Source organism: Balaenoptera ricei, chromosome 19 (assembly GCF_028023285.1).
Source record: "Balaenoptera ricei isolate mBalRic1 chromosome 19, mBalRic1.hap2, whole genome shotgun sequence".
Lineage (NCBI taxonomy): Eukaryota > Metazoa > Chordata > Mammalia > Artiodactyla > Balaenopteridae > Balaenoptera > Balaenoptera ricei.
The window spans coordinates 10,545,998-10,568,263 of record NC_082657.1 but is presented as its reverse complement, the minus strand read 5'-3'; the positions used below and the strand labels follow the sequence as shown (position 1 = coordinate 10,568,263).

Below are 22,266 nucleotides of genomic sequence, written 5' to 3'. Positions count from 1 at the left end.
CTGGTTTTGGTATCAGGGTGATGGTGGCCTCATAGAATGAGTTTGGGAGTGTTCCTTCCTCTGCAATTTTTTGGAAGAGTTTGAGAAGGATGGGTGTTAGCTCTTCTCTAAATGTTTGATAGAATTCACCTGTGAAGCCATCTGGTCCTGGACTTTTGTTTGTTGGAAGATTTTTAATCACAGTTTCAATTTCATTACTTGTGATTGGTCTGTTCATATTTTCTATTTCTTCCTGGCTCAGTCTTGGAAGGTTATACCTTTCTAAGAATTTGTCCATTTCTTCCATGTTGTCCATTTTATTGGCATAGAGTTGCTTGTAGTAGTCTCTTAGGATGCTTTGTGTTTCTGCGGTGTCTGTTGTAAATTCTCCTTTTTCATTTCTCATTTTAGTGATTTGAGTCCTCTCCCTCTTTTTCTTGATGAGTCTGGCTAATAGTTTATCAATTTTGTTTATCTTCTCAGAGAACCAGCTTTTAGTTTTATTGATCTTTGCTATTGTTTTCTTTGTTTCTATCTCATTTATTTCTGCTCTGATCTTTATGATTTCTTTCCTTCTACTAACTTTGGGTTTTGTTTGCTCTTCTTTCTCTAGTTCTTTTAGGTGTAAGGTTAGATTGTTTATTTGAGATGTTTGTTGTTTCTTGAGGTAGGATTGTATTGCTATAAACCTCCCTCTTAGAACTGCTTTTGCTGCATTCCATATGTTTTGGATCGTTGTGTTTTCATTGTCATTTGTTTCTAGGTATTGTTTGATTTCCTCTTTGATTTCTTCAGTGATCTCTTGGTTATTTAGTAACGTATTGTTTAGCCTCCATGTGTTTTGTGTTTTTTACGTTTTTTTCTCTGTAATTGATCTCTAATCTCATAGCATTGTGGTCAGAAAAGATGCTTGATATGATTTCAATTTTCTTAAATTTACTGAGGCTTGATTTGTGACCCAAGATGTGATCAATCCTGGAGAATGTTCCATGCGCACTTGAGAAGAAAGTGTAATCTGCTGTTTTCGGATGGAATGTCTTATAAATATCAATTAAATCTATCTGGCCTATTGTGTCATTTAAAGCTTGTGTTTCCTTATTAATTTTCTGTTTGGATGATCTGTCCGTTGGTGTAAGTGAGGCGTTAAAGTCCCCCACTATTATTGTGTTACTGTCGATTTCCTCTTTTAGAGCTGTTAGCAGTTGCCTTATGTACTGAGGTGCTCCTATGTTGGGTGCATATATATTTATAATTGTTCTATCTTCTTCTTGGATTGATCCCTTGATCATTATGTAGTGTCCTTCCTTGTCTCTTGTAACATTCTTTATTTTAAAGTCTAGTTTATCTGATATGAGTATTGCTACTCCAGCTTTCTTTTGATTTCCATTTGCATGGAATATCTTCTTCCATCCCCTCACTTTCAGTCTGTATGTGTCCCTAGGTCTGAAGTGGGTCTCTTGTAGACAGCACATATATGGGTCTTGTTTTTGTATCTATTCAGCGAGCTTGTGTCTTTTGGTTGGAGCATTTAATCCATTCACGTTTAAGGTAATTATTGATATGTATGTTCCTATTACCATTTTCTTAATTGTTTTGGGTTTGTTTTTATAGGTCTTTTTCTTCTCTTGTGTTTCCCACTTAGAGAAGTTCCTTTAGCATTTGTTGTAGAGCTGGTTTGGTGGTGCTGAATTCTCTTAGCTTTTACTAGTCTGTAAAGCTTTTGATTTCTCCATCGAATCGGAATGAGATCCTTGCCAGGTAGAGTAATCTTGGTTGTAGGTTCTTCCCTTTCATCACTTTAAATATGTCATGCCACTCCCTTCTGGCTTGTAGAGTTTCTGCTGAGAAATCAGCTGTTAACCTTATGGGAGTTCCCTTGTATGTTATTTGTCGTTTTTCCCTTGCTGCTTTCAATAATTTTTCTGTGTCTTAATTTTTACCAATTTGATTACTATATGTCTCGGCGTGTTTCTCCTTGGGTTTATCCTGTATGGGACTTGCTGCGCTTCCTGGACTTGGGTGGCTATTTCCTTTCCCATGTTAGGGAAGTTTTCAACTATAATCTCTTCACATATTTTCTCGGGTCCTTTCTCTCTCTCTTCTCCTTCTGGGACCCCTATAATGCGAATGTTGTTGTGTTTAATGTTGTCCCAGAGGTCTCTTAGGCTGTCTTCATTTCTTTTCATTCTTTTTTCTTTATTCTGTTCCACAGCAGTGAATTCCACCATTCTGTCTTCCAGGTCACTTATCTGTTCTTCTGCCTCAGTTATTCTGTTATTGATTCCTTCTAGTGTAGTTTTCATTTCAGTTATTGTATTGTTCATCTCTGTTTGTTTGTTCTTTAATTCTTCTAGGTCTTTGTTAAACATTTCTTGCATCTTCTCGATCTTTGCCTCCATTCTTTTTCCGAGGTCCTGGATCATCTTCACTATCATTATTCTGAATTCTTTTTCTGGAAGGTTGCCTATCTCCACTTCATTTAGTTGTTTTTCTGGGGTTTTATCTTGTTCCTTCATCTGGTACATAGCCCTCTGCCTTTTCATCTTGTCTATCTTTCTGTGAATGTGGTTTTTGTTCCACAGGCTGCAGGATTGTAGTTCTTCTTGCTTCTGCTGTCTGCCCTCTCCATTCACTTATTTAGTCTTTCAATAGATATTTTGGCACTTGAGTACAGAAAAATGTCTAGAACTGGTTCCAACCCTCAAGGAATTTAGAGTCTTGACAGGAAGACACAAAGAAGCAAGTCTGAAACCAAATTTGCTTTTCCTTCCAAACCTGCTGCTCCAGCCATTGTCCCCGTTTCAGTCAAAAGCACTTCCTCCTTCCCTCAGGCCAGGACCATGGGGTCCTCGGTGGGAAAGAGAGGTTTCTTTCATGTCCCACATCCAATCTGTCAGCAAATCCCTGGGTCTCTACCTTCAAATTACATTCAAATCCAACCACTTCATCTCACCACCCCTTCCACCACCCAGCAATGATCCTCCATCACCTCCTACCTGGACCATTGCAGTCACTTCCCCACTGGCTTCAACCTGCCACCCACTACAGCCTGTTCCCCACAAGGTAGCCAGAGGGATCCTGTTAAAACACAAGTCTGGGGACTTCCCTCGTGGCGCAGTGGTTAAGAATCTGCCTGCCAATGCAGGGGACGCGGGTTCCAGCCCAGTCCAGGAAGATAAAACACAAGTGTGATCACATCAGCTCAAAACCCTCCAAGGTCTTCCCACCTCCATAAAATATCAACATCTTACCATGGCCCACTAAGTCTAATAACATCTGACCTCTTCCTACCTCTCTGAACTGTTCCTCATACTTCCCATTACTCTTCCCACTCCAGCCACACCGGCCCCTTTGTCAAGTCAGCAAGCAGGTTTGTGCCTCAGGGCCTTTGCACTTGCTTCTTCCTGTGCCTGAAATACTTTATCCCCAGGGAATCACGGAGCTGACTTCATTTAGGTTTCAACATCCCATCTCAGAGATGATTTTTCTATCAGTCAGCTTTCACTGGATTTTGCTGCAATAACAAACAACCCCCAAATCTTGATGATTTGCTCATCAATTTCTGACTCATGTTACACATTGACAGCAGGTCAGCTGTGGCTCTTCTTCACACATCTTCTTTGTCCTGGGACCATGGCTGAAGAAGCAGCCCCATCTGGGACAGGCAGTTATGGGAACCAAAGAAGAAGAACTATGGATGAGCTAGGCCATAACTTTAAAACATCTGCTCAGAACTGGCTTGTGTTGTCCCCTCCAAATGCAAGTCAATTGGTGACACCTAGTTCACAGGCTTGTACCTGCTGAAAGAAACACTAAAGCTGTGAGGGTTTTTTGGTTTGTTTGTTTGTTTCTGCCTTGGGAAGGAGGGACATGCAGGGGAAGCTGGAGGGAGGAGAGTCAAAAGTGTTGGGCAGCCACAGAGGAGGAATATTGAAGAACTTCTTCCTTGTCTCCTTACCGCGTCTTATTTTTCTTCATAGCTTTTACCATCCCCTGGTATATATAGTACCTGTCTATTTTTTTATTATCTTTCTCTTCCCAACTCCCATCCAGCATGGTACCTCCTGGAAGACAGGAACTTTGTCTCTTGCTCACTACTGTATCTTCAGCACTTAGGACAGGGCCGAGCACATAGTAGGTGTTCAATAAATATGTATTCATTGAATGGATACAAAGAGCAAAGGGCCATGGTGGCAGAGCCCAGGGAGCTGTGGGAACCAGAGGAGGGTGGTTTCAGTGAGACCCCAGACCACCCCTCAGGGCTCAGAGGTGGAAAGGAGCCAGCAGAGGGGCTGTCAGGGGAACCAGACAACTCCTTAACTCAACCCACCCATTCCAGCTGGCACCCATCTCCCTCCATCACATCCTCACCCAGCCTCATCCAGACCTGCAACAAGACTTTTTATTTAATTCAGCAATTTTGACAGCCTGGACCTTTTGGCCTTCCCAAGTATTTATTGACTCAAAGTGTTTTTTCCCAGGAATACCAGTCACCAAAGGCGCTCCCCCTCCTACTGACACTCACCACCTCTTAACCCTATCCCTGAGAACCTCCCTTTTCTTAACCCCAACTTTGAGTTCATCCTTAACCTTCACCCCATCCCTGACCCTCAGCCCTGCCTTGACCCCAATTTTGAGCTTCAGTAACGGAGCCTGTATCATCTGCATTGCATGGAATTGTTCAGGACCAAGGCTCTAATGATTTGATTTCAGACAGAGGCCCCACTCCTGTCACCGAGAAGTCAGATGTCCAGTGGGGAAGAGGCAGAATATGGGGTGAGGTGGGCCCCAAATCTGAAGTCCAAACATTGGCAGGGGGGGAAAGAGGGAAGCCTCTGACCACCCAGAGTCAGAGAGCAGGCTGCCGCAACCACAGTAAGCGTAGCCAGGAGCCCTGGGAGGAGGGGGAACCCCAGAGGTGACATCATGGCCCAGGGGAGAAACAGAGAAGCGGCCACAAGTTCCCGATTTGGAAATAACTCAGAGGCCCAGAACAAGAGTGCCAGAAAATTCAGAGATTTCCTAGAGACCAGCTCCCACATTTCCATTCAGAAATTCACCTACATACATGCAGAGTGAGAGACACCATGCATCAGAGCCACCCACCCACAGCTGGGTGCCAGGAGTGGGCTCTGGGGCCAAGTCAGAGAGGGCAGCAGGGAACGGAACCCTCCAAACTGGCCAAAGCCCAAAGGGGGAATTTTCTAGAAAGATATGGGGATGTCACAGAACAAGGGTCAGAGCTGCTAGTGGGCCAGGTGGGGATCACGGCTAGGATGAACAGGGCTGGGGACCAGGAAGTCTCCCAAGCTCCACATCTGAGCACAGAGCTCTCTGGGTCTCTCTGTCGCCTCTCGATTCTCTCCCACCTCACTATCTGTCTTGTGTCTCCATCTTTGTGTCTTTTCTCTCTTTCTCTCTCCCCATCTCCCAGTGGCCATCTCTGAGTGTTTATCTCCATTCCGCTCTCATTCCTCTGTCTCTATCTTGGTCTCTCTCATCTCTCTCCCTTCTATATGTTGCTCCCTAACCATCATCACCTCTAGACATGATGCTATTCTGTGGATTGATCTGTTAATGGTCTGTTTCCCTCTGATAGAAGGGGGGCTCCACGAAGGCAGGGATTTTTGTCTGTTTTATTTTCTGTTGCATCCCCTGTGCCTGGAATGCTGCCTGGTTCAATAAAATATCTATGGAATGAAAAATGAATGAGCCATCATTCTCACCAGCATTATTATTTGATGATAACTGTAAAGCAACAGTCGTTGTCATTGTGAGAGCTGTTTATTGAGTACAAACGACATACCAGGAATTGGGCTAAGCAGTTGCTTAAGTCTTACAAACCCTCCCGTGAGGTGAGCGCTGTTATCCTGTCCATTTTTCAGATGAGAAAACTTGAGGCCTCAGGAGGAGAAGCAACTTGCCCAATATGAACCCAGGGGGTTTAAGCTCTTGAGCTTAGGAACTCAGGATCTGTCCCGATTATAGACTCGAATCTCTGCTCTGTCCCTCGCCAATCTTGAACTTTAGAAAGTCGCTGAACCTCTCTGCGTGCCTCAGTTTCCTCGCCTGTCAGATGGGGACCCATATATCGAAGCTTCCTCGCATCAGAACCCGCCTCCTAGTGATGTTGCCCTAGTGACGAGTGTCAGCGCAGGCGCGGAGGGAGGGGCAGTACCGGAGCCTCGGCGGGAACCCCGGGAGCGGGCGGGGACCCGGGAGCCCAGTTCTACTTCTTCTCTACTTCTTCCCCGCTGCAAGTCTGAGGAGGGAAGGAGTAGAACTTCCCCCTTCCCTCCCCTAGGCTTCGGCGGCTGAGTGACGCCAGGATTCCTGGCCAGGACCCGCGGCGGCCGCGCAACTGGCCGAGCGAGCGGAGGAGGCGGCGGCGCGCCCAGCATGGCCGGAACCACTCTCTTAGCTTGGCCGCCGCTGCTGCTGTCCCTGCTGTCGCTGTTCTGGGCGTCCTCGGGAGCCGGTGAGTGACCCCGCGCGGTCGGGCGGCCCCTGCTCCCCCTCTCCCTCCCCACCCGCCTGGGCCCGGCCCCCTGGGTTCCCCGAGGCAGAGCGCACCGCCCTTCGCGTTGGGCTCCCCTCCGCCCCCGGGATGGAGAAACGCCGGGCTGGGGCGAACTCTCCTGACAGCTTCCTTGAAAGCCGCGGGACCTCGGGAGATTTCTGAAGGGCAGGGCGGGCCAGCCTCCGGGAAAAAATAAGGTGGAAGGCGACTCACGCCCGGGCACCACACCTCTCGACCCCGCTCGCTAGAAGCGGACCGTTCTCCCCAGCCCCCAATAGCCCGCTGACAACGACAGAGGATGCTTGATGCGGGGGGGGGGAGCAGCGGCACATAACCCCGTTCCCGTTCGACCCCACATGTCTGACTCTAAGGACATGGCCATTCATTCATGCATGCGTTCATCCCACACACGTTTATTATAGAGTTCCTACTATGGGCAGCCTTCCAAGTTACTGGGGGATACAGCACTGATGTCAGACGGCGGTGCGCTCAAAATAGCTTTTGGCATTTAACACATGTGTGAGCTCAGGAAAGTGACCTAAGCTCTCTGTTTCCATAAAATGTGTGTGGGGGATGGGACAGGGGGTGGAACTCTACCTACCTAGTAAGACCGTGTCTTGGGAAGATGCTGAGCTAGGTCAGATGCACTGGAGAAGAACAATAATGATAACGATAATTCACGTCAACAATAACAACACTGAACGCAGGCTCGGGGAAACCAGAGTCTGGCCATGTCCCAAAAGGTCTCAACCCAGGCTCTGCCCCTCACCTGCTGGTTAGCTTAGGCAAGTAGCTTGAGCCTGCAAGGCTCACCTGCCCCCTCTGACCAATGGGGATGAAAATACTGGTGCTCCCAGTGTGGATCTCATGGGCCCTTGGAGAGGGTTGGAGGAGGCGTCACCTAAGGGAGCTGCCCAGTGCCTGGCACACAGTGGAGCTTGGGCCTGGCTATTACTCAGAGTACGAGGCCAGAGAAAGGCCACTTCATCCAGTTTCATCCTCATAGCAGTCTTGCCATCAAGAGAAGGAGAAGGAAACTCACTTGCCCAGAGCGGTCTTGCCTCATGGAGGGAGAAAAAACAAAGAAAAGAGGTGAGCCACATCAGGATGTCATTGCTAGAGCCAGGATTTTGGATCCAGCGCATGGAGGAAGCAGACAGAAGGCAGAGTGGAAGGCTTTCTGGAAGGGTGACATGTCATTCTCAGAGAGACAATTTGCTGAAAGCCTGGGTGTTTCCTTTTCACCCATGAAGCCTAAGTCGGCAGCTCATAAACAAGGGAGTTCCCAGGAGACTCATCAGAGAAGGAGACTCACTTGCCCAGAGCTGCACAGCACGTCCATGGTGGAGCTGGCATTCGAAGCCAGACTAGCATGCTCACCACTCCACAATCCCCTTGTGTCCAGACCGTGCCCTCCCTCGACACAGCACGCTCCAAGCACCCCAGTCCACTACCTCCCAGCCTCCTCTTCCTCATAACAATAATTATAATATTCACCTGTATAGGGTGCTTGGCATATCTAATCCCTTTACATAAATTTCCTCATTTAGTCCTCCCAACACCCTCTTAAGTTATAACCACCCCCATTTTACCGATGAGGAGACTGAGGCTCAGAGGAGTGAAACCAGCAGCACAAAGGCCACAGCTAGTGAGTAGCAGGACTGAGAGTCAAAGCACTTAACTCCTTCTCACCTTGTCCCTCATCCTTATTATTATTAATAAGGACGCATAGCATTGTGTTTCTTGATATCGATAAAAGCCAACACATATTGAGGACCTACTATGTGCAGGGTGCCCTGGGCAGAAAGATTTTCATCTGGAGCCTGGTGGCTGAGAGATCAGGAGTCTTAACTGTAGATGGCCCGGGTTCAAATCCACCTCTGCCACTTGTGCTCTGTGTGACCTGGAGCACAAGACTCTGCGCCTTGCTTTCCCTCTCTATAAAGTGGGGCTGACGGTAGTGCTTACCTCAAGGAGCTGTTTAAGGCCTGAATGCTGGGAGATGTGTAAAGTGCTCAGAGCAGCCCCTGATCTTTGTAAGCAACCCGTGAATGTTAACTGTTCTCAGTCCCATTTTACAAACTAGGAAAAAGAATCAGAGAGGTTAAGGAAACTGCCTGAAGCCTCACAGCAGAGATCTGAGGGGATCCAAAACACTGGGGCCATGATCACCTCCCTTCTTGTGCTAGGATCCCCTACAAACATTTTCCCAACCCGAGTCCACATAGAGTAATAGCAGTAAGATTTTATTTCATGGATTCTAAGATCTAGAGTTTCTTCCCTTTCCACACCTCTAAATCCAGGATGCTCTAACCACTGAAGACGGGTCGTGCTGTAAATGACATCTTAAAATTGATGACTCAGGGGTGATGAAAAAGTTTGTGGTGGTTGCACAACACCGTGAAGGTACTTACTGCCACTGAACTGTACGTTTTAAAATGGTTTAAGTGGCAATTTTAATTTTTTAACCACAATATTGACCACAATTTTAAAAACTGATGATGCTGACTGAGATAGAGGAAATACGGTAACAACAGTCCGACTGAAAGGGCGCGACCCGGTTGCAGACCCAATCCAGCCCCCCTCACCCTCATCCCTGGATCCGGACTGACCCTCCCCACCTCCGTCCCCCCTCCCCACACACACTCCCAACTAAGGGGCTCCAAGGCCCAGGTGAGCGACCTCCCAGGCGCCTCTCCCCATCCAGATCAGGGACACCCGGGTGTGACCCGCCCCGCGTTTCCCCGCAGGGATCAGGACAATCGGAGTGCTGGCCCCAGCCCAGGTGCGCGGCTTTCTGGGCGACACCACGGAGCTGCCGTGCCAACTGCAGCCGCTGGAGCACAATGTGACGGTGACGCAGGTGACCTGGACTCGGCAGAAGCTGGCGGAGGCCGCCCGCAGCGTGGCGGTCTTCCACCCCACCCAGGGCCCCAGCTTCCCGGAGCCCGGCCGGTTGGAGTTCGTGGCCGCCAGGCCAGGCGAGGAGCTGCGAGACGCATCGCTGGCCGTGCGGGGGTTGCGCGCCGAAGATGAAGGCAATTACACCTGCCAGTTCGCCACGTTCCCCAACGGCGACAGGAGCGCCCGAACCTGGCTCCGGGTGCTCGGTGAGCCGGGAGGAGGGGGGCCGAAAGGGAGGGGTGTGGGGTGGCGTAGGGAGGTAAGCAAAGAGAGGGAAGGGCCCGGGAGGGAGGGAGATTCCCTCCCGAGCAGAGATTCCGCGGGGACAAAAGAAGGAGGTCGGGCAATGATGGGGCGGGGATGCAGAAGGGGAGATTCGAGGGGGGAGGGGCTGGAGCACCAAAAGAGAGTACTAGAGATGCTGGGAAGTAAGATCTTGGAGACTGAGGGCCGAGGGGATGGAGGCGCTGGTGGTGCTGGGGAGGGGGGAGGGGGGAGTGGCTGGTGCGAGAAGGCGGTGGGGACAGGAAAGGTCCTGGAAAGCGGAAAAGCCGCTACCAGCTTGGGAACCTCCTTTCCTCATCTGCAAAATAGGCTTAGTAACAACAGTGCTGCCTTCAGAAAGCTGTCCTGAGGGTCCCGGGAGTTTATCCAGGCGAACTGCTTAGAGCAGAGGCCTCTGTGAGCTGGTAATAGGGGGTCAGTTATTGTTACGCCCTTTGGTGAGGAAGGGAGAGTTGAAATAGACAGACTCGGAGGAGGGGATTCTGATACCCAGTAAGGTGGGGGGGGGAGGGGGGACACCCTTGGCATTGTCATGGAACCATGTGTTCATTTTTATGAGCACCAGGGAAAATATGACAGGCCCTCCTCTTGGCAGCTGAGTACAAAGTCTCTGTGCCTCGTTTCCTCATCTGTGAAATGGAGACCCGCTATGAGGATGAATAAGAGCTGACGTTTCTTTTCTGCTTATGTGCCAGGAACTGTCCCGGGCCTTGCATGAATGACTCAGGAAAGATTAAGTGCTTGGAACAGTGCCTGGCACACAGTACCCAACCAAAGGCAACTGTCGTCATTTCAGAAAACTTGGGACTTCAGGTCTCATGATTTAGGATGAGGGTAAAACAGAACCAATGAGTCAAATTAAAGAGAAATCTTCAGTAACAAGAACACAGGTACTGAGGAGAAAGGAAGCAAGTGAAACCCCAGGTCATGGAATCACCAGAATGATTAAGAAATGGTCAAGGTAGTTTTGGAGTCAGACAGACCTTGTGGGGAGGTCCAGCTCTGTCGCTGACAACCGTGTAACCTTGAGCCAGTCACTCTCCCTCAGACCCTCCAGGGCACGGCTCATCCCTCCCTCTCCTCCATGAAGCCCTCTGTAACGCTCCCCCCACAGATTCAGGCACCCCTTCTGGGCTCCCCCATCCCAGCCTTGCCCACTCTGAGTCATCACTGCCTGGGGAAGTCTGTCTTCCCCTTGGACAGTCCACCCCGTGAAGGCAGGGGTGGGGTTGTCTCGGTCGTTGCTGGGTCCTCAACACTGCCCATCACAGAGCCAGGCAATGTGTTCAATTACCAATAATAATAACATACATTGAGCACTTATTACACGCCAAGTACCATTTTAAGAGCTTTACCTGCAAATTCTCATCGCTGGTGATCCTCTCATTATACCCAGTTGACAGACAAGGAAACTGAGGCACGGACTTGCCCAAGGCCACCCTACTGCTCAGGGGCAGAGCTGGGATTTGAACGTGGCCACATCCTGTCCCCTCAATGAGCCGCCCTCCTCTGCTGCTGAGATGTTTGTTGAATGACTGCAGGTGAGGAGTGACCCATCCCTTTTGCTTCTTTCCCCCAGCCCAGCCCCAGAACAAGGCTGAGACCCAGGAGATCCCGCTCAGCCAGCTCAGCCTGGAGCCTGTGCCCGTGGCCCACTGCATCTCCAGGGGGGGTCGCCCACCCGCCCGCATCTCCTGGTCCCCGCCCCTGGACAAGATGGCGAATACAAGCCAGGAGCCAGGGCCCCTGCCCGGCACTGTCACCGTCATCAGTCTCTTAACCTTGATGCCCTCCAGCCATGTGGATGGCAAGAATGTCACTTGCAGAGTGGAGCACGAGAGCTTCGAGGAGCCGGTGGCGCTGCCCATGACCCTCACCGTGCCCTGTGAGTGGACCCAAGTGTGAGCAAGGGCAGCAGGGGCTGCCAGACTGTCTCCACCCTCCCCCACCATTGTCTACACTGACCCTCCCACACCCAGGCCACTCCCAACATCACCCCCATCATCCTCACTGGCTTCCCTGATTACTGCCTCCCCCCGTCCGCACATCGTCTACACCGGCTCCCCTGGGCCACAAACGGCACTGTCCTTCATTGTCTATACCAGCTTATTTTTTTTTGTTTTGGCTGCACCACGTGGCATGTGGGATCTTAGTTCCCCAACCAGGGATTGAACCCGTGCCCGCTACAGTGGAGTCTTAACCACTGGACCGCCAGGAAAGGCCTATACCAGCTTCTTAGGCCACAGTCCACACTGCTCCCCGATTGTCTGCCCTGGCCACCGCCTACACTGACGCCCCGTATGGGCTCCTTTGAGCCCAATCTTTACACAGTGCCTACACCTGCTTCCCTGGGCAGGCGTCCACACTGACCTTGTGCACACTGCTACACCACTTCCCCACCATCTACACCAACTCCCTTGTCCGTTTTCTACCCTGCCTTACCAACCATCTACACTGGCTCCTCTGGGCCCCAGACAGCGCTGCCCTCACTGTCTACACCAATCATGTAGGCCACCAGCTGTGGCGAGTTGGCACTGTTGCCTGTGTTGTCTAGAGAGGTGCCCGTGACCACTGCTGCACTGAAACCCTGCATTTTCTACACGGGTTCTCCCGGGCGCTCTCTCACACCGACCCACAACACTGTCTACACTGGATCCCCTGGAGAGAGGTCTACACTGGCTCCAGTGTAGTCTGCACTTCTCTCTAGCCCACTGTTGTCTACACTGGCTCGTCTGCGGGCTGTGTCCTCCCATCATTGTCTATACCGAATACTCCCTCCCCAGTAGGTGCTGTACTGATTCCCTCAGCACCCCCCCACCTCACACACACAAAAACACCCTGTCTCATTGGCCTTCCCTCTGGGGACTTTGAAAATCTCCCCTGTCGATCACATTTGAGTTGGATAAGCAGCAGGCTGAAACAGGCTCATCCAGGATTCTTTCCTGCGGGACTTATCAGAGCCTTGAATATGCTCCTGTGTATTATGAGCGCCCAGGAGGCCTCTTCTCACAGGACAGCCCAGGCACACCAGGATCTGGCTTTACCCAGGAAAACCAGTAGAGAGAAGCAGGTCCTGAGAAGCCCTCTCTGCGCCCCACCTCCTGGCACCCTGCTGAGGACTCCCAGACTTCCATTCTCGGAGCCGGGGTTGGGTGGGGGGTAGAACCCATCGCCCCAGACCCCTCGGAGGCCTCTCTACCCTGAGCTGTTCCCCAAAACCCACCAAGGCCCTTTTCCTGTTGTGACATGAATCCCAATTATCTTTAGGCCCCTCTGAAGGCTCTCTGTCTCTGAGCCTGTGTGTCTGTTTCCCTCAGACCCCCCCGAGGTCTCCATATCCGGCTATGACGGCAACTGGTACATCGGCCGTAGCGAGGCCTTCCTGAACTGTGACGTCCGCAGCAAACCGGAGCCCACAGGTTATAACTGGAACACGTGAGTTCCTGGGTCAGAGGGAGGAGGGGCTGGGAACCCAGCTACCTGGGTCCTGAGAGATGAGGGGGTTAGGGACCTCGATTCCTGGCTCTGAGGGAGGAAGGGTGTAGGCAGGAAAGTAAAAAGAGAGCAATCAGTCAACTGCAGGCCCCCAGGAAAATGTCTGTCTTGCGTGCGCACAGTTTATGCGGTGGTTTAGTCCAGGTGTGCTGACACACCTGCTCTTTATGGCGTGCCTGCTGTACTTAGCTTGAACCCACAGGATCCCCACACTCCAGACACAGTCTGCACTATGGCCAGGCCTGGATTAAAGATTAGCTGGGCCGCAGGAGCTGCCGTCATCTGCCCGGGCACACAGCCATGGGGCACAGAGGTGACCCTCCCATCGGCGTCTCGCTCCAAACCTGATCCCCTTAACCTCTGGGCTGTGCCACCTCCCCAGCCATCACGTGTTACCTGCTCAGTCACCTCTCACAGAGCAAATATTGTCCCGTCCCCGTTCTCTTGACTGAGGGGCAGAGCAATGAGAAAATCTCCTCAAATCCATACCGAGGTCGGGGTTACAAGTGGGGGAAGATAAAGGCAAAGGGTAAATTGTTTTATGTAATTTTTAAAAATTTATTTATTTGCTTGCTCCAGGTCTTAGTTGTGGCACGCAGGCTCCTTAGTTGCGGCATGCGAACTCTTAGTTGCGGCATGTGGGATCTAGTACCCTGACCAGGGATCGAAACCGGGCCCCCTGCACTGGGAGTGCAGAGTCTTATCCAGTGCAGCACCAAGGAAGTCCCATGTTTTATGTAATTTTTATTGGGCCTTTTTTTCTTATTTCAAAAATAACTTAGCATTGTAGAAACTTTAGACAATATGGTCATGAGTAAAAAGAAGAAAATAGCACCTGTAGTCAGGTACCCAGTCACCTCCAGAACACCTCCACTGTTACCCTTTGTTATACATCCTTCCCGTCTTTTCTTCCAATATTTCTAAACAAAAACTGTGCTGTATGTACAATTTAAAAATTTTTCCTCTATCTCATGAACACCTCTCCATGTCAAGGCACATAGATCTATTTTCCCCCAACACTTTATGAGGAAAATTTTCACACATACAGAAAAGCTGTAAGAATTTTCCAGTGAACACTCAAAAACCCCACCACGTGGATTCTGCCTCTGATATTTTCACGTACTTCTTTATCACATTCCTGCCCATCAGTCCATTCCTGTCTCCATCTAGCCAACAGTCCTTATCTTTTATGCATTTCAAAATACCCACAGCCCCCTTCTTCACGGTGCTGCGATTCCATCATAGATGAGCCCTTCAGTGATTTAACCCATCCCAAATGGGGATACGGAGGTGCTCTCCTGTTTTCAACTCTGCAAATGCCATGGTGGTGAACATCCCCGTCTGTCCATCTCTGTGGACAGCCACAGTCGTGTCTCAGTGGTTGGCCGGAGGAACTGCCAGTCGAAGGTTTTCAACTAGTATTGATGGCTGGCCATTACCTTCCTGCCCCAAAGCGCCACGATTCAGGCTCACGAGCCACACAGCCAGGTTTCCATGCCAGCTCTGCCGCCCAGATCCATGCCTGTGTCTCCTCCATCCATTAAACCACTGTTTCTTGACTGCTTACTGTGTGCCAGACGCTGTTGACCCACAAACCTTGGTAAATAAAATAGACCAAATTCCCTCCCCTCTCAGAGCTCCCATTCTGATGGGGGAGAGAAACAATTAAACAAGATAACATGGGAATTCCCTGGTGGTCTAGTGGTTAGGACTCAGCACTTTCACTGCAGGGGCCCGGGGTTCAATCCCTGGTCGGGGAACTAAGATCCCACAAGCTGCAGGGCGTGGCCAAAATAAAATATTTTTTAAAAAATTTAAAAAGTAAACAAGATAACGTTGTCAAGAACAGAGTGTGTCAGGTGGTGATAAATGCCATGGAAAAGATAAAGCAGAGGAGGAGGGTGAGAAGGGGGTCACTGCAGTTGAAAGAGGGTGGCCAAGGAAGGCGTCACAAAGGTGACATCTGAACAGAGGCCTGAAGGAGGTGAGGGTGGGCGGTATGGGTACCGATGGGAAGGGCATTCCAGGCATAGGGAACAGCATATGTGAAGACCCTGAGGTGGGAACATAGCTGGAGTGTTCGAGGATCAACACATCGGCCACCATGGATATAGAGGCGAGAGCAAAGGGGTCAGTGGCATCAGGGAGCCAGCTTGTGTGGGACCTGTGCCCGTGCTAAGGACTTTTCCTTTACTGGAGGGCTCTGGACAGAGGAGGGACTTGGGCTGACTTAGTTCTTTTTTTATATATATAATTTTTTTTAATTTTATTTATTTTATTTATTTTTGGCTGCACTGGGTCTTCGTTGGTGCGCGCGGGCTTTCTCTAGTTGCGGCGAGCGGGGGCTGCTCTTAGTTGCGGTGCTCGGGCTTCTTTGAACCCGTGTCCCTTGCACTGGCAGGTGGATTCTTAACCACTGCGCCACCAGGGAAGTCCCTGAGCTGACTTAGTTCTAACAAGGTCTCTCAGATGTTGAGTGGGGGACAGAGCAGGGTGGGAGCGGGGGTGGAAATAGGGAGCCCAGTGAGAAGGTTCCCCCAGGAGTAGGGGGAACAGACCAGGGTGGTGGCCGTGGTCCTTTGCTCTCGCCTCTATATCCACAGTGGCCTCCTTGTAGATCCTCAAACACTACAGTTATGCCATCACCTCAGGGTCTTCGCATATGCTGTTCCCTATGCCTGGAATGCTCTTCCCATCGGTACCCACACGGCTCACCCTCACCTCCTTCAGGCCTCTGCTCAGGCCCTGAGGAGTCGTCAGACTCAGGCTAGATTTTGAAGGTGGGGCAGACAGGATCTGCCGATCGGCTGGATGGGAGTGTGAGAGGCAGAGCTGGGGGAACTCCAGGCTTGCTCTCAACTTGTACTGTAGATGGCGTGAGGGTTTCTGTATTCCTGGCATACAGTGAGTGCCCCATCACCTGTTATTCTAGGCCTCCAACCGAGGCCACTTCCTCACCTATCTGTCTCTCCTAGGACCATGGGACCCCTGCCACCCTCTGCTGTGGCCCAGGGCGCCCGGCTCCTGATCCATACCGTGGACGAGTCCATCAACACGACTTTCATCTGCCTTGTCACCAACGCCCTAGGGACTGGCCAGGCAGAAGTGACCGTCCTGGTCACAGGTAAGAAGCCCCCTGGGTGGGGAGAACAGAAAGATCAAAAGAGGAAATCACAGTAGGCTTCCCTCTGAAGGAGGAGTTTAGAGGTGGTCCCTGGTTAAACGAGTCCCTCAGCCACAAGAATGCTCTCTAGCTCCCATCCTTCCCCTAAGCCCCCCTCATGGAAGGTTTACTCTCTGTTAACTCAACATCTGTACCATTGGAACCATTGTACAGCCACCTGAACACAGCCCCTCTGGAAACCCAGGCTGGGGTAGTTGCGTGATGCCTTTTCCCAGTAGACTCAGGAAGGCCTTTCCAAGTGTATTAGACAGAACTCTATCCTTTGCAGTTGATAGAAGCACAACTCAAAATAGTCCAAGCAAAAATGGGACTTTATTGGAAAGGTACCTTCAGGTATGGTTAGATCCAGGTGCTCCAACTATGTAACCCAGGAACTTTTCTTGACCCCTCTTGTCTCTGCTTTTCTTGACCTCTCTTGTCTCTGCTTTTCTCTATGCTGGCTTTATTCCCTGGCAGGCTTTCCCCTCAGGAAGGTAAGATGGTCCTCAGCAGCTATAGGCTCACAGCCCACCAGTTTAGAAATCCCAAGGGAAAGAATACACCACTTTCAATAATCTAGCCAAAATCCCAGGGCTGGCTCTCATTGGCTCAACTTAAGTTACAGACCACCCCCACCCCCATGAACCAATCACAGTAGCCAGGGAGAATGGAATGCTCTGATTGGCCAGGCCCAGGTCAAAGTCCCATCCTAGGAACCAGAGGGTGGGGTCAAGTCCACCTAAACCATATAGACTGAGGGAAGCAGAGTGGTAGCTTCCTTAAAAAATGAAGGGTAGGGCTTCCCTGGTGGTGCAGTGGTTGGGGGTCTGCCTGCCAATGCAGGGGACACGGGTTCGAGCCCTGGTCTGGGATGATCCCACATGCCGTGGAGCGGCTGGGCCCGTGAGCCACAATTACTGAGCCTGCGCATCTGGAGCCTGTGCTCCGCAACAGGAGAGGCCGCGGCGGTGAGAGGCCCGCGCACGCACGGCGATGAAGTGTGGCCCCCGCTCGCCGCAACTGAAGAAAGCCCTCGCACAGAAACGAAGACCCAGCACAGCCATAAATAAATAAATAAAATATAAAGAAAAAAAATACATTCAGAAAATCAACGTAAGGCATACTATTTCACAAAAAACAAAAAACAAAAAAAACGAAGGGTAATATTTTGGGGGCAAGTAAAAAGCCCGAAGTCTCTCATCTTAAATCTCTGCTTCTTTCTCTTCCTGCAGGACTTCCCAGAGAGCCGTCACATTCGGGCTTGTCCTCTAAGATCATTATCATCATCCTGACTTTCACTATCATACCGGTTGGTCTACTCCTGATTTATTTCTGGAAATCCAGAAACTCCTGTGAGTCCCCTCTTTTTTGCGACATCCCCCGCCTGTCCGCCATAAATGAACATCACCACAGCCAACATAACTGAGCACCTACTATGTGCCAGGCTCTGCACTAAGCCTTCCACGTGGCAGCCTCTCACTGAATCCTCACCCCAATACCATGAGGTTCCCTCATTTGACAGACACTGAGACCAGGCAGTTTTATTCATTGGATCATTGATTCATTTTACAAAGTGGGAGCAGCTCCTGTAGGTCCTCGAAGGCCACAGTAAGGATTTGGCTTTTAATCCAGGTGACACAGGAGCTCCTGCTGGATGGATGGAGGGTGGAATAACATTTAACCCCCACCCCAGCTTTCTTCCATCTGTCTTGCTCACGACTGGCTCCCTCCCTGCTCTCACGGAAAGGACGGGGGTGGCAGGAACTGGTGCCCCGATCCCGAGCTCTAAAAGGATCTGACATTCTCTCACCTCAAGGGCTTTGCAAGCCTGTTCTCCTGCCTGGAGCAGCCTCCCCACAGCTCCCTCTGGCAAAGCCCTGCGGCTAATTCTGTAATCAAAAGAGCTACATTTTGCTGAGCACTTTCTCCATGCCAGGCACTTTCTGCGCACAGCCCCCTTGAATGCTCACAACTACCCTGCAAAGAGAGTCCTGCTATGAGCCCATTTTACAGATGAGGAAATGTTTGCTCAGAGAGGTGATGTCACCTGCCAGCTGGCACACAGCTGGAAAGTCAAGAGTAGAAGGCAGTTCTGATGGCTACAAAGCTTTGTTCCTTCAACCACTAAACAAAATGGCCTCCTCACATCCCAGCGGGAGGCCCCCTCCTCCAGGAAGCCCTCCCTGATCTTTCCCGAAATGAGCCAAGCACCTGTTTTGGGCTCCCCCACCCCAGCCTTGCCCACTCAGGGACATCACTGTGTGGGGACTTGTCTGTCTCTCCAGTGGACTGGGAGCCCCAGGAGGGCAGAGCTAGAAGTGTCATGGTCATGGTTGTGTCCTCAGCACCACCTACCACAGGGTCGGGCACAAAAGAGGCATTTGAGTACGTGTTTGCTGAATGCATGACGTCCAGAGCCAGACTGCCTGTATCTGAGTCCACGCTCCACCGCTTTATTGCATCACCATGGGAAAATACCTTACTCTCTCTGACTCAGTTTCCTCCTCTGTGAAATGGGAGTGACTGTACCTTATAATATAGGTACAGTACTTAGTGCAGCATTTGGCACACTGTAAGCCACACACTGGGTGTATATATAAGCTATGATTATTATCACTATTACTAATATGCCTGTTGTTATTAACATAGGCACCATGAGAAGAGGGAAATTTTGTCTGTTTTGCTCACCACATCCATATCCCCGGCACCTAGAATGCACCTGGCACAAAGTAGACATTTTCTATTTGCTGAATAAATCCCTGTTTGATGGTTGAGGAAACTGAGGCACAGAGAGGTTAAGTCAATTACCCATGGTCACACAGCTGCTAAAGGACAGAGCTGGGATTTGAACCCTTCCATCTGGTTCCAGAGCCTGCGCTCAGTAAATATTTATGTATACTTAATAACTGAATGAATAACTAGATGAAGCCCATACCCCAGTTGTGTTTTATAAATGTAGAAACCATTTTGGGAAGTGATTCCCCCACATCAATAGCAGAGCCAGGCCTTAGAACTCAGGGGGCCTGGCCACCCACACGCGCCTTCTTCCCACACTTTCCAGCGTTGTCATTCACTTCTGACCACTTCTCCTCCTGTCTCCTCAGGTTGGAACCAGCACAGTTCGTCTGCTAATGGGGTAAGTGTGGTGATGGAGCTGAGGAGGGTATGGGGGAATTCTGCATGAACCACAGATTAATCACTGTGGGCTTTCCCAAGGAGGGGCCAGGCCTCTCTGGGCACCTGCAGCACTTAACCAAAAGCCAGCACAGCCTCAGGAGTCAGGTCCTGGATCTTTTCTTCAAAAGCCTCGAGCATCAGTTCCCAAACCCTTCCTGCTGGGCAGAATCCCCTGTAAGGTTTGCTGAAACTCAGGTTCCGGGAACTCCCTGGCGGTCCAGTGGTTAGGACTCCGCGCTCTCATTGCCGAGGGCCCGGGTTCAATCCCTGGTCAGGGAACTAAGATCCCACAGGCCACACGGTGTGGCCTAAATAAATAAATATAAACTGTAGGTTCCTGGGCCCCACCCCCTGAGAGTGGTCTGGTGGGTCTGTGCTGGCGCCTGGGGACCTGAATTTTCATAGGCACCCCGTCCCTCCCCTCCCTACTCATGACCACACCTGGAGAAGCGCCGCCCTGGCTTCCAGGGGCGGGGACAGAAGCAGGCCTGCAGCTCTTTGCATGCTGGGCTTCAGCAGGAAGAATTGTTTTGGAAAGGCCTGAGGCTAAAGTTTGTGTATTCCCCCTTCCAGAATGTCATCTATTCAGCTGTTGGCTGTAATGCCAGCTCTCCCCGGGATCCACCGACAGAGGGCACCAGGTGACAGCATCGGGAATGAACAGAGAGAGTCGTCACTGGGGCTGGTGAGGAAGCGGGCCTCGCAGCTGGACAGCCACCCCACCTCAACGGATGACGTCTCCCTCCAAAGAGACTGGCCACCCTTCCCTTGCCAGACCTCAAGAATGTCCCCTCTGCCTCACAACACAGTGGGCGGGTGCAAGCTCAGGGGTCCTCAAGACCAACCCTTAGGTTGAGTCATTCACCATAAGGAGTCACAGAACTCAGGAAAGCTGTTTACACACGGTTACGGTTTACTACACTGCAAGTGGGACAGACAGAACTGTCTGTTGGAGAAAATACCTTAGGGAGATAGAGACCCTGGGCCAGAATGCAGGGCATGAGCCACTCTGCAAGGGAAAGTGAGAAGGATCTGGGCTCCTCTCTAGGCAGACGGGAGAATGCAGAACAGAGAAGGACGGGAAAGAGATGCGACCCAGCAGCATGGGAGTGGTAAGGGGGTGACAAGGCCAGTGGGGCTCCACAGTGTCAGGGACACAAAGGGAGATCAGTTGCCTTGCTGCCACATAAACCCCTTGTCCGTCCCCAGCCCCCAAACACCTCATTAAAGTTTATTTATTACACCTCGAGTGGCTGTGTGCGAGGGGATCTTTTGTGGGAATTGAGGAGGGACAGAGTTTTGCATGGACCATCACCATGTGAGACAGAACCAAAGGCATGGAGGGAAGACCTTGAAGCAAGAGGGTCACAAGGACACGAATCCCCAGGATTCTCAGACACCAGGGGGAGAGCATGTCTTACTTCTCGCTCTCTCTTTTTTCAATTCTTTTAACTACAAAATACAGGCATACCTCGGAGATATCGCGGGGTCAGTTCCAGACTATCGCAATAAAGCAAGTCTTGCGGATTTTTTGGTTTCCCAGTGCATATAAAAGTTATGATGGGAATTCCCTGATGGTCTAGCGGTTAGGATTCAGCGCTTTCACCGCCATGGCCCGGGTTCAATCCCTGGTCAGGGAACTGAGATCCCACAAGCCATGCGGCACAGCTAAACAGGAAAAAAAAAAAAAGTTATGTTTATACTGTAGTCTATTAAGTGTGCAATAGCATCATGTCTAAAAACAATGTACACACCTTAGTTTTAAAATGCTTTATGGCTAAAAAATGCTAACCATCATCTGAGCCTGCAATAAGTCGTAATCTTTTTGTAACAGTAACACCAAAGATCACTGATCACCATAACAGATATAATAATGAAAAAGTTTGAAATATTGTGAGAATTACCAAAATATGACACAGACACAAAGTGAGCAAATGCTATTGGAAAAATGGCACAGAGAGACTTGCTCGACACGGGGTTGCCACAAACCTTCAATCTGTAAAAAATGCAGTATCTGCAAAGTGCAATAAGGCAAAGAGCAATAAAATGAAGTGGGCCTGTACATAAAATCCCCAAATCACAAGTTATAAAAAGATATCAGGGGACTTCCCAGGTGGCGCAGTGGATAAGACTCCACGCCCCCAATGCAGAGGGCCTGGGTTCAATCCCTGGTCAGGGAACTAGATCCCACATGCATGCTGCAACTAAGAGTTCGCATGCCACAACTAAGGAGCCTGTGAGACGCAACTAAGGAGCCCACCTGCCGCAGCTAAGACCCAGTGCAACCAAATAAATAAATAAATATTTTTTTTTAAAAAAAGATATCAGGGGTCCACTTTGAGTTAATTTGCACATAAGGTATAAAGTAAGGGTCCAGCTTCATTCTTTTGCATGTGGATCTTCAGTTTTGCGCATTTGAATGTAATTAATGCCACTCAACTGTACACTTCAAAATGGTTAAAATGGCAAATTTTTGTCATCTCTATGTTACCCCAACTTTTAAAAATTAATAACGTAATATATCCAAAAACCATTGAACTGTACCCTTTAGGCAGGGGAATTGTATTACCACAAACTTGGTGGCTTGAAAAAACACAAAATTATTTGTTTACAGTTCTGGAGGCCAGAATTCTGAAGTGAGTCTCAGGGGGCTAAGATCAAGGTGTCGGCAGGGCTGGTTCCTTCTGGAGGCTCCAGGGGAGAGGCCCTTTCCTTGCCTTTCCAGCTTCTAGAAGCGGCCGGC

At 50.2% G+C, this 22,266-nt stretch overlaps 1 protein-coding gene across 1 annotated transcript; it reads left to right on the top strand.

Moving 5' to 3' along the window:
- Nucleotides 1-6,134: 6,134 nt before the first annotated feature.
- Nucleotides 6,135-20,772, top strand: PVR (PVR cell adhesion molecule). Its single transcript, XM_059904605.1, has 8 exons — nucleotides 6,135-6,457; nucleotides 9,250-9,609; nucleotides 11,268-11,573; nucleotides 13,006-13,123; nucleotides 16,159-16,307; nucleotides 17,579-17,698; nucleotides 19,451-19,482; nucleotides 20,097-20,772. Exons 1-8 carry the CDS (start codon nucleotides 6,379-6,381, stop codon nucleotides 20,166-20,168), a joined length of 1,236 nt encoding a protein of 411 aa, XP_059760588.1. The 5' UTR covers nucleotides 6,135-6,378; the 3' UTR covers nucleotides 20,169-20,772.
- Nucleotides 20,773-22,266: the final 1,494 nt, after the last annotated feature.